Raw genomic sequence first — 12,555 nt, 5'->3', positions numbered from 1 at the left:
GGAAGAGCCACACCTCTGGAAGGTAAAAGTTAATAGAAAAGTCCAAGACAACTCACATTATTTGAGAAGTCTGGGTTGTATACAACTAAGTTTTACTCAGAGTAGACCCAAGTCAGTTGTGTCTATTGATCTCAATAGGCCTTCTCCAAATAGAACAAGCATTAGCTACAAGCTTCTTCAGAAACCAGGAGGTTCTCATCTCTAATGGTGGTGTTGTGTAGGGTGGTGAACAGAATGGGCCTTCTCTGCAGTGGCTCCCTGTTTGTGGAATGCTCTCCCCAGGGAAGTTCGCCAGGAGCCTTCATTATGCGCCAGACAAAAAAAGTTCCTCTTTAACCAGGCCTTTGGCTGGTTGACATCCAATGCCCTTTGAAAATTTGTTGAGGAGGAAGGGGCTATAGGGTTGTTGTTGTTGTTATCACTAAAAGGTAAAGGTAAAGGTACCCCTCCCCGTACGGGCCAGTCTTGACAGACTCTAGGGTTGTGCGCCCATCTCACTCAAGAGGCCGAGGGCCAGCGCTGTCCAGAGACACTTCTGAGTCACGTGGCCAGCGTGACAAAGCTGCATCTGGCGAGCCAGAGCCGCACACAGAAACGCCGTTTACCTTCCCGCTAGTAAGCAGTCCCTATTTATCTACTTGCACTCGGAGGTGCTTTCGAACTGCTAGGTTGGCAGGCGCTGGGACCGAACTACGGGAGCGCACCCCGCCGCGGGGATTCGAACCGCCGACCTTTCGATCGGCAAGTCCTAGGTGCTGAGGCTTTTACCCACAGCGCCACCCGCGTCCCTATTGTTATCACTACTATTACTATTACTATCTTGCTGCTGCTGTTGTTGTTACATTTATTTTGTGTTTTTATATTGTAACCGCCCTGAGACCTGTGGGTATAGGGCGGTATGCAAATTAAATAAATAATGTGTTGGACCAGAGTTCAAATCCCTACTCAGCCACATGAAACCCACTGGGTGATCTATTTTTCAGCTTGACTTACCTCACAGGGTTGTTGCGAAGAGAAAGCAGAGAGGGGGGAAAACATGTACTTGAGATCTTTGCAGGGAAGGGGGCATAGAAAGGTAGTTACGATTTGAAAGAAGTGACTGAAACATATAAATGGAGATTTGCTCACTTTTAAATATCAGGTGCCAAACAGAGAGCAAGGCAAGTCGCGCACGGAACGGAATGGAGGGGTTATGGGAATCCCCCCTTCAGTCAGATGACAGGACCATCTTCTTGCTACAGAATACCCTTTCGAGATAATTTTACAAATCAGAATAACAGGCCCAAACGGACCGCAGGGAAGGGAACCCCTGAATCATTTTCCAGCTTCATGATATGCAATGTCCCAGGTACGCAGCAGGCAAGATGCTGGTCAGGAGGCAGGATGTGGGTTCCAACCTCAAAACAAGAGAGCAAACTGCTGCTGTCCAGCACAGCAAACCATAAAAACATAGCAGACTTACACCTTACATTTTGAGCTTCAGTTCAAAAAAAGTACCCAAGTAAGAAGCACGGACACACATATTGCCATTATGAAGGAGGAGGAGGAGGAGGAGGAGGAGGAGGAGGAGGAGGAGGAGGAGGAACGTTCCTGGCCAAAAAAATGTTAGTACGAACCAACTTTAGAAGTCTGTGCCAATGCAGCACACACCAACAACTCTGGCTGTGACCCTGATCAAATGACTCCGACAAATACTGTTTGGTGACTTCCTATTACATGACAGTTCTATGAAGCCAAGAACATTTTGTGTAGGGCATAAAGGTAAAGGTAAAGGGACCCCTGACCATTAGGTCCAGTCGTGACCAACTCTGGGGTTGTGGTGCTCATCTCGCTTTACTGGCCGAGGGAGCCGACGTACGGCTTCCGGGTCATGTGGCCAGCATGACTAAGCCGCTTCTGGCGAACAAGAGCAGCGCACGGAAACACCGTTTACCTTCCCGCTGGAGCGGTACCTTTTTATCTACTTGGACTTTGACGTGCTTTCAAACTGCTAGGTTGGCAGGAGCTGGGATGGAGCGACGGGAGCTCACCCCGTCACGGGGATTCGAACCGCCAACCTTCGGTGGTTTTTTTGTGTTTTTTTAATAATTGTTATTGAATGATTTTATGTTACAAAAAACAATACAGCCATACTACCACTAAATATAATTAAGAAATAAAAATTACATACATCAATATTTAGTTTGTTATTTGTTATTTACCGTGTTATTTCCTCCCAAATATTGCATACAAAAACACACATGTGCAGACACCCGCACACAAAATGATAATAATGAAAGTAAATATTTTTCCCCTTTTATCTTCCAAAATCTTTTCTTCAACTTTGACTTCCTGTCAAGTCCCTTTGCATATATTTTATCTTACATTTGAAGGTACACAAAACAAGAAACCTTTCTATATAACCGCCAACCTTCTGATCGGCAAGCCCTAGGCTCTGTGGTTTAACCCACAGTGCCACCCGCGTCCCTTGTGTAGGCATAGCCTCCTTTTTATTTAAAACTACACGAGAGGGTCACTTGCTAGCAATGGGGTAGGAGAGACAGTCCATTTCTCCTCCTACTCTACAGCAATCATGGTCACACATGCACACACCCTTCGTTTCGGAGCAGGCACTCAATTCTCTCCAGAAAGTTTGTTCTGCCCTCTTCCATTCCACTTAAGCCAAGTGGCTTAGCTTCACCCGCTGGACAAGCGCTGCAACTGCAGGACACAAGATTCAGGTGGCACCAGGAAGCAACCATACAGCTATTGCAGCAGCACAAGCTACAAGCATCCAATTTTATTTAAGGGCCAACTCATTGTGAGCTTCCCCATTCAGACAGTGGATGAAGAAGGCTGGCAGATCAACCTCATTCTCCCACAGCTGCCACCATCCATCTGCCCTCCAAGACAAGGGGACAAAGTCAGGCTGAGTGTGTCACTGGCAGCGTTTTAACTTTAAATAATGTTTGCCTTCACTGCAAAGCGGACTGTACTACAGGCTCTCTTGAGGCCATGTCGCCCAGTCACCTCCCATCTAGTGCTCTGGAACTGTGCGCAGTGCTCTGGAAATTATGGATGCTCCACTGGAGGGGGAAGGAGGGGGAATAGCTTTGTGCAGCAAAGGTCTATCATTGGAGCTGCAGATACATACAGTATGAGGTTGGGGCGGGGAGTGGAATGGGAAATATTTGCAGGTCCACTCGGGCAGTGAAGTGCCTAACAACAGCATTACAGTGGTACCTCAGGTTACAGACACTTCAGGTTACAGACTCCGCTAACCCAGAAATAGGTTAAGAACTTTGCTTCAGGATGAGAACAGAAATCATGCAGCGGTGGCATGGCGGCAGCAGGAGGCCCCATTAGCTAAAGTGGTGCTTCAGGTTAAGAACAGTTTCAGGTTAAGAATGGACCTCCAGAATGAATTAAGTTCTTAACCCAAGGTACCACAGTGCCTGGCGTGCTCTGGTCCATGGGGTCACGAAGAGTCAGACACGACTAAACGACTAAACAACAACCACTGTATATGCTGGAATTGCAAGGGCAATGGTCATGGATATAAAACATCACCACCTGCAAATCATGTTAAAGGTAGAACCACAGGGCCAGTTCGAAAGGAGCAACACTAGCCCCACAGCATTTTCAGTGGGGCAGAGGCACCTCCACAGACATGTCAGGGTATTAAGTCAAGCCTTTGTTGGGGACCTCTGGCACAACTCTCACTGCAAAACCAGGCTTTATATACTTGACCAATATTCAATATAATATTGTGACTGGGAGCGGCCACCGAGACCACATAACACCAGTCCTGAAAGACCTACATTGGCTCCCAGTACATTTCAATTCAAAGTGTTGGTGCTGACATTTAAAGCCCTAAACCAGGGGTCAGAAAACGTTTTCAGCAGGGGGCCGGTCCACTGTCCCTCAGACCTTAGGGGAGGTGGACTATATTTGGGAGGGGTGTGTGTGTGAATGAATCCCTATGCCCCACAAATACCCCAGAGATGCATTTTAAATAAAAGCACAATTCTACTCATGTAAAAACACACTGATTCCTGGACTGTCCGCAGGCCAGACTGAGAAGGCAATTGGGCCACATCCAGCCCCCGGGCCTTAGTTTGCCTACCCGTGCCCTAAACAGCCTCCGCCCAGTAGACCTGAAGGAGCGTCTCCACCCCCATCATTCTGCCCGAACACTGAGGTCCAGTGCTGAGGGCCTTCTGGCAGTTCTCTCCGTGCAAGAAGCGAAGTTACAGGGAACCAGGCAGAGGGGCTTCTCGGTAGTGGTACTCTTCTAAATGTAGAAGGCAAAGAAGAGAGTCCAATTTAAATAGCACTCAAGCAATAAAGCTCACTGGGAACTAGGGCAGTCATCTGCGGTGGGGGGGGGAGGAGGGGGGACTCCTGCACCTTTAATAGCTGTGTAGAAAGCACAGGATCTCACTTTCTGACCTGGCCACCCTACTGGTGACAGCCTGTCCCTCCCTCTCTCTCTAACCTACTTGACCAAGTTGCTGTGATCAGGAGAGCAACCTTCATTTGAAAAAGAGCATGACAAAAACTTAATAAATAAGCAAACATGCTCATCATTGGGTACAATACACCTTTAAGGTCTAGGGTGGTTTTTTTTTTTAACTAACCAGGTGAAGCTGGTGCTACTTAGCACAAGGTGAGTGAATGTGAGCAGTTACCTTCCATTCTCATGGAAGCAGACTTAACACCAAGGAAAGCTACAGGTGGCAATACATTTTAATCAGGAGATAATGAGCTGCCTTTGAACACGTTTCACCTCCCACCTATCATTCAGACAGCAATTGCATTTGCTTAATCTATGCTATGGGAAATTAAAGGGGGAGTTTTCAAAACTACAGCTGCAGGTTGAACACAAATGCAGAACCTCACCAAACCCCTGGACCAAATCCCAGCCAAAGTTAAGCACTTCTAAAATACAATTCTCTCCATGGCAAACTTAAGCAGCCACATAAATCTCTCTGCCAGAAGCCAATCCCCACTAGGGAAACCAAAGCATGGACCTGATTTACCGTACTTACAATAAATAACCAAGAGAATCACCATGAAAGGAAAGAGGGAAACTTGCTTTTCAAAGTGTAAAAACCTCAACAAATGAAACCGTGTTTTATTGCTGTACAGCACACTTTAAAGTCCCATCTATTTAGGTGGAAAAGGTTGACGCAGGTATTGAGTACTGAACCCTTTCCTCTTCAGATAGTAAGTATTTCACTTGAAGGTCCGGCTTCTGTAATAAAATATGACTTACATATGGCAAAGGGAAGTCCAGAGGTCAGGTTACCAGACTTCAAGCAAAACAGGGATCAGATTCAGCTGCATCCAAAACGTCACCCTCTGTTTGCAGAGGGTGTGCATGCGCAAACAAAACCCACATGCAAAACATGAAGCAAGCGTTTAATTTCCACTAATTAGCATTCCTATAGCGCCTTCAAGTGTTCAAAGCACCTGACATATAATAACTCCATAATTGTTACAATGTTCCTGCAAAAGTCAGTAATATCATCTCTGTAATCATTACAAGGATCCTGTAAATTAGGTCAGTATTTTTATCTCCATGTGGCAGGTGCCAAGGCTAAGTGAGAGCGGCTTGCCTAGAGGTGATGTTATCACAGTAACCCTTACAACAATCCTGTGAAGTAGGTCAGTGTTATTATCTCCATATTGTAGATGGGGAGCTGAGGCTATCTTGAAAGACTGTAGCAGAGGGAATATTCAAAACTGGGACTTTCTGATTTATTAGACTGCAAGGCCAAAACTGTACTTCACCTTCCCCTAGTGTAGTCTTGCTAAACAGTGACCACAAGCCTTACCACACAGATTCAAACACAGTGGCTCAAGTGCCATTTATGTAATATACTTGAAAAGGGAGCAATATGTATTAGCAATGTAGCAGGCAATTTCTTCTGTTTACAATGGTCCTGCTCCCATGCCTATAATGCCAACCAGACAAGAAGCTTTTCTGCAACACCTTGTGCCCATGCCAGGAAAAGCTAGTCCTCTTAAATTTCTGCAAATCAAGCTGCTATTAAAGGTAGAGGAGCCACACCAATAAATGAAAATGGCAGCCTTAAGAATTACAGGCAAGACTGCAAGGGTGCTTTGGAGGAAGATACTAACGCTAATTTGATGTTGCAGAGCAAGCATCAATGTTCAAAGTAGGCAGATATACAGATAGGGGCAGAATACCAAGAAGATACATTAGTACCTCGGGTTAAGTACTTAATTCATTCAGGAGGTCCATTCTTAACATGAAACTGTTTTTAACATGAAGCACCACTTTAGCTAATGGGGCCTCCTGCTGCCGCCGCATTGCCGGAGCACAATTTCTGTTCTCATCCTGAAGCAAAGTTCTTAACCTGAAGCACTATTTCTGCGTTAGCGGAGTCTGTAACCTGAAGCGTGTGTAACCTGAGGTACCACTGTATTACGGAGTTCCTGAGTGATATCTCATCCACTCCATAACTGAATTTAGGACTTCAGTGTAGAATTAGCGGGGTTTGAGAAAAACATTAGATCTGCCCATTTTTCAACCAGCTTATGTCATCAAGGCTTAAATCCTGCCCTTGCCTACTCAGAAGTAAGTGCCATTAAATTCAGTGGGGCTTACTCTAGTGGGTTTAGGGATTGCAACCTAAGCCCTTAAACAACAGCTTGAGTCCAGGCATTAGCAGGTGATAATGCTAAAAAGCATCACCTGTTGATTTCTGCAGATAAAAGTGTTGTTAAAGAGTCTTAAGCCAGAAATCCTTCCACCATACAATCAGCATCCTCCCCGCATCCCACTCAAAAAGGATTCCTGACTGTAGCCAGGTACCTCCTTTGATCAACTAAGTGCTTCCACATTTGTGTGCAAACCAGGAGTATAGGAATCTGCTACTCTTGCTTTAGAAAAACATCATTTTTTTAATGAGTTGTTCCTATACAGATACAATATTCCCAAAAATGTTTCAAACTCAACTGAGTTTTGTTTGGGGGAGAATTTGGTACATCTGAGTTCAAAATGCACTGGGGGAGTCTTTGAATAAAATGAGGCAGGTATCTAAATGCACAGAGAAGTTGACAATGCTGTATTATTTTTATGGATACTTTTAAATCTGTTCACCCTGAGAATGTGTGCATGATTCTTGGAGAAATGTACTAGATCCACATCAGTTCTGGTTGGTAAAAGCTACCAGAGAAGGCTGGGAAATACTGGTTGGCAAATACTTTGCTGTATTAAGGTAGCGTTTCAACGGTGATGAGGCTTGTATGAAACAAACATTTCCTAGATGTTACTGAACTTACTAGCTATCAACCAGCCTCAGCTATGCTATTCTTGAATAAAGAAGCACAGCGTGTGTTGGACTTGCAATTCCAGGGATGTCAGATTACCTAGTTTCTCTTCAGTCTAATTCCCATTCTGGTTCAGGGGAAGAAACTGCTCTGGTCACCCTGATAGATTAGCGAAGCAAGACAGTGGAAGTAAATCTGCTGGCTATGTTGAACCTCACAGCAGCTTTTGATAGAATTAAGCATGGTAACCTTCTCAGCAGCCTGGAGGCACCATCTTACTGCGGTTGGTTCCAATAACTCCTGAAGGGCAAGTTTCAAAGCAGAACTGAAGGACTTGTGTTCATCATCTCTATGCCCTTACCTCCTGGAGTTCTGCAAAGATGCCCCTTTCCTATGTTTTTCAACATTTACATGAAACCACTGGGAAAGGTAATCCAGAGTTCTAGGTGAAGTGTCATCAGGATGCTACCAATAACTAACTTAGTTGGTCTCTAAGGTGCTGCTGGAAGGAATTTTTTTTATTATCAGGATGCTAGTAAGGTAAAGGTAAAGGTACCCCTGCCCGTACGGGCCAGTCGTGTCTGACTCTAGGGTTGTGCGCCCATCTCACTTGAGAGGCTGGGGGCCAGCGCTGTCTGGAGACACTTCCGGGTCACGTGGCCAGCGTGACAAAGCTGCTCCAGCACCAGCGCGGCACACGGAAACGTCGTTTACCTTCCCGCTATAAAGTGGTACCTATTTATCTACTTGCACTTAGGGGTGCTTTCGAACTGCTAGGTAGGCAGGAGCTGGGACCAAAAGACGGGAGCTCACCCCGCCGCGGGGATTTGAACCGCCGACCATACGATCAGCAAGTCCTAGGCGCTGAGGTTTTACCCACAGCGCCACCCGCATCCCTATCAGGATGCTAGTTATACCCTATTCTGTCTCTCCTCTCAGTCCAATTCTAGGGGAGCTCCTAAATCAGTGGCTGGGACCAGTGGAGGACTAGATGTGAGCTTAAGCAATATGAGAGATCAAATTAGGAATTCCCTGTTCTAGAGGGAATTGCACTCCCCATAAAAGGAGTTGGTGTGCAATCTGAGACTACTGCTGGACTACTGCTCCCAGACAGGTGCTTCTGCCCAGCTTCCACTGGTTGGCCAACCATGGCCTTTTATAGAGAAGTTGTACACACCTGGTTACTTTCAGATTAGACTGCTGTAGCACCCTGCATATGGGCCTGCCCTTGAGAAGTGTACAGAAACTATAATTTAGAATAGAAAACAGCAGCAATGCTGCTGACAGAGGATATGATCACCTGCTTTATCAGTTGCACGGGCTTCCAATTTGATTCTGGGCCCAATTTAAATACACAGTTTAAAGCCTTTAAATTATTTTTGGAACAAGCTTTCTGAAGAATCTCCTCCGGAGCAAACCTATTTGCACACTGAAGCCATCAGGCTTGTACTCCATGAATGTTAGTAGCATCCATTGTTTCAGATGCCACCATGGTTGTCCACCATTTTCTGTATGCTTAGAGGATGTATATTGACGCACCAGACGAAAGCAAACACGATTTGATAGTAACCAAGTTCTATTAAAGGCAATGGAACGGAACTGGGGACTAGCTCAAGTCTCATTTATTTCAAGGGAACTACAGTACAGCTTTGCAAACCTGTGCATGCCTCCTCAAGAGTAACTCCCACTAAACTCAGTGGGATTCACTTCTGAATAAATGCACATAAGATAAAGCTGCTGCTTGTGACTAACTTTTCTTGGACTGAGTCCAGTGTCTCTACAGCTTGTTTTGTTAAATGCCAATTTATTTCTGTCATTGTCAACTGTGCTTCCAGATGACCCACACAGGAAGGGCCTAATGCATCACGATACACTGCTCTAATGTCATGTTAACCGTCTCATGCCCCAGTCTGCTGCATGGCAATAAATCAATATTAACTTGCTTCCATCGAATGCATTTAGAATTAGAATGGCAAAAACAATTTTCAAAACAGTTCTGTGGACTCTCTGCTATAAATTCTCTCTGTGCTGGTTTCCTTTGGCTGTCCTTTTCTGGGATTTCTCCCTCTGCTCCTATCAGCAATGGCCATGATCCTGTGCACAGCTAGGTAACTTATTTTTAACCTATGGGGTTCCAAGAAACAAATGTTAACTCTGTGGAACTGGCAGGCGGCCTTGTGCATGTTTACTTAAAAGTAAACATTTCAGTGGGCCCAGACTTCCAAGTAAGCATGCATGGGATTGTGGTGCTGGCTGAAATATTTCCTTCCACCTGCATTTCTTATTAAAAGCTGTTCAGGAGTCAGGCCAGAGCAAGCTTATTCAGAAAGATACTCCACAGAGTTCAGCCTTAGCTGCAGTTCCATGAACATTTGGGAGGGAACCTCTGCTGGACTGGACACAGTGGGATGCCTCTGAGTAAACATGCTTAAAGAAGGTTGTTCGCTAAAGTCTTTTCCAAAGACTTTTCATAGTATGTCTCACGGTATCTTCATATTCTGCATCTCAATTAGGATCTCCAGGGTATGGGATTATAGGGGCCATCCACAGAACAGCTTGGTTTTTCCAATAATCTGTGAAGACTGCACTCTCTCTTTTCTACAGGGTTGTGTTTTTCCCCTAAGAAAAATGTACCCGTTTTTAATAGTTGTGGCAAAGAAAAGTTACTTTAACTAGAGTTTAAGATTTTTCAGCAGCCTGCAAAATGTGGGATGTACGAGAAAGGCTTTTAAGCGCAGTTAAAACCCTACCCATTTTTTTAAGGTGTGCAAGAGCAAAAAACGTCTCCCTTAAAAGGAACAGGAGATAAAACAAACAGAACAAATGAAGCCCTGATGAGGTGCATTCGGAATGCAAGAACCGCCTGCCTGCCAGCCTTCCATCCTGGCGGGATGCTATGGGGAAAGAGGAGGGGGGGGAGGGGGTTGGAGGAATTGGCAGAGGAGTGAGAAGTGTTAAAAGTAAACAAAACCAAAGAGTGGATGACCCAAACAAACAGCAGGCTGGCACCTCCACTGAACCTTATCTCCTCTCCCCGCTGGATCTCATTAAAGGCACTCTAAATCCCATCAAAGGCTAATTTACACCCCAGCCTCATGTCTTTCTTTTTTTTTAAAAGACATCACTCCACCCAAACAACGGCCAAGGCGGACATCACTTCACTCTCAGCTTCTCAGAAAGGCGTTTCCCCCTCCGAGGCCGCCTTTCGCACGCAGCTGCTGAAGGCGAGATCCCACGTTGGCAGGTTGGGGTCTACTCAGAAGCAAGTCCTTTCCCCCCCCCTCGCCCGCCGGCCACTGAGTTCAATGCAGACAACTCTCGAGGCTGCAACAGATTCCAGAGCAGGAGCCCCCCGTTAAGTGTCTTGCAAAACAGGAGAAGCAACAAAGAGTCCTGGCAGCACACCTTCCACACGCTCGCAAACTGGCAGGGCAGATTTCATGCACCGGGAGCCAGAAGTCCAGCCCCGGCTGTGACTGGTGAGCCTCACTCCCGGGCAAGGGTGCACGATGCGGACGTGGCTCTGACACGCTCTCCTGGCGCTTCTGGGCTCCTCCTGCCCCCTCCCCAGCCCATGCCCCCAACACACCCAGTTAAAAGTGCCGCATGACACTGGTGGGGCTGCCTTGCAAGCGAAGGTGGGGTGGGATGAGGCAGCCCAGTTTGCCGGCAGCACTTTTCCCCTCCTGCAAAATTCCTGCTGACAAGTCCAGCACCTAGCGTGAAACTCAGTTTGCAAAAAAAAGGAAAGAGAAAAAAACACGCAGCAAAGCAGCAGCAGCAGCAAAACTTTCCCTCGTGCATGCGAAAGTGCGGCGGGTGGATACAACAGCGGAGCAGCTAAGTCCCCCACACCCCACTTTCTGGCGCTGCTCTCCTCCAGCCCCCTAGAAAAGGGAAGGTGCCTTGCACACCCGAGTTTGAGAGACTTCCCCCAAATGGGAGAATATAAGCAAAAAAAAAAGTCTCGGGGCGACTCTGCTGGCCTCGCGCCATCCTGCCCAAGTTTGCAGGAGACAGTCTCTCTCCCCCCCCCCATCCGCACCCCCCACCCCGGACTTCTCCCCTCCCCCGGGAGTGCACTTACTTTCCTGTGGGTCTGGCAGCTGGTTGCAGCGGGATCCCGGCTCTGCTTGGCTCCAGCCAGCAGGAGGAGGAGACAGTTGAGCAGCAAGCCAGCCCCGGCGCTGTGCACCACCATCCTAGTTCACTCCACGCCCGGAGCACGGATGGGGGGAGCGGGGAGGAAAAGGAAACGGCGGCGGGAATCGGCTCGCTCGCCTCCGCCGAAGTTGCGCCGAGTTGGGTTTGTTTTGGTTTTTTAAAGCCCGGCCCGTGTTTTCCTCCCGGTGGTGCACCTAAGGCGGCTGCCCCAGCGGCCCAATCCGGAGTCATCCCCTAGCCAAGCCTTCCAGGCGCTGCCCCCTCCCCTTAAAGGGTCCCTGTGCCAGGCGGAGGGAAGGGGGGGCTCGCCATGCCGAGGGGAGGGGTGGGGTGTGTGCGGAAGCAGGAATTCCCTCTCCCACCCCCCCTCCAGGGACGGGTCCTTTTCTCTTTCTCTTATGGAAGCTCTCGCCTCCTTGCAAAAGTTGCTTCGGCGCCGAGCTGTGCAATCCCGGCGGCAGCCCCTGGATGGAGGAGGCACGAAGGCACGCACTCGGCGGGATTGGCCGCAGGAGGTGCCTAACCCTAAACTCGCTCCCGCCGCCGCCTCTCTCTCCCCCGAACTCCCCCTTTCTCTCTCCTCTCTGACCTAAGCGCCAGGGTCCCTGTCGGCCTCCTGCTGGATTCTCCCGATCTGGCAAGTTGTAAGGCACATTCCCTTAGTAGTTACCCAGAGCCATCCTGGAAAGGAGACAGACCAGGTGCAAAGTAGCCTGGGAGAAAGTCCAGTGGTTTCAACTGAAGGAATAGCAGAAGAGCTTGCTGGACCAAATGGCCCTTCTAGCATAGCATCCTATTCCCACAGTGGCCAAACAGATGCCTTGGGGGGGGGGGGGGAGCAAGCAGAATCCCAGCCTAAGAGTCCTCTCCCCCTCCTGTGGTTTCCAGCAACTGCAGCACCCAGAGGCAGACCCTCCCAAGTCAGCAGTTCTCAGCCTGTGGGTCCCCAGATGTTGGACTACAACTCCTCCTGAGCTCTGGGCTTGCTAGCTAGGAGTGATAGGGGTTGTTGTCCAACAACATCTGGGGACCCACAGAGAAAGGCTGCTCCAAGTGCCCCTATTTTCCTGGGATAGTCCCGGATTTACAGAAGCCATCCCGGTTTCTGAT

The 12,555-nt window shown here is 47.8% G+C and overlaps 1 protein-coding gene across 2 annotated transcripts in view; it reads right to left on the bottom strand.

Annotated features, from left to right (window-relative positions):
* The window catches only part of TRABD2A (TraB domain containing 2A), a 69,357-nt gene extending 57,392 nt beyond the window's left edge, over nt 1–11,965 (bottom strand). Inside the window, exon 1 of one of the 2 annotated variants that reach the window (XM_028712097.2) lies at nt 11,369–11,965. In XM_028712097.2, coding sequence (XP_028567930.1) covers nt 11,369–11,482 — 114 coding nt within the window. In that variant the 5' untranslated portion in view covers nt 11,483–11,965. The remainder of the gene's footprint in view (nt 1–11,368) is intronic. The other variant, XM_028712096.2, reaches the window with a different exon arrangement.
* Nucleotides 11,966–12,555: the final 590 nt, after the last annotated feature.

The sequence above is a fragment of the Podarcis muralis genome, chromosome 17 (genome assembly GCF_964188315.1).
Source record: "Podarcis muralis chromosome 17, rPodMur119.hap1.1, whole genome shotgun sequence".
In the NCBI taxonomy this organism is placed as follows: Eukaryota; Metazoa; Chordata; class Lepidosauria; order Squamata; family Lacertidae; genus Podarcis; species Podarcis muralis.
This window is presented reverse-complemented; position numbering and strand designations above follow the sequence as displayed.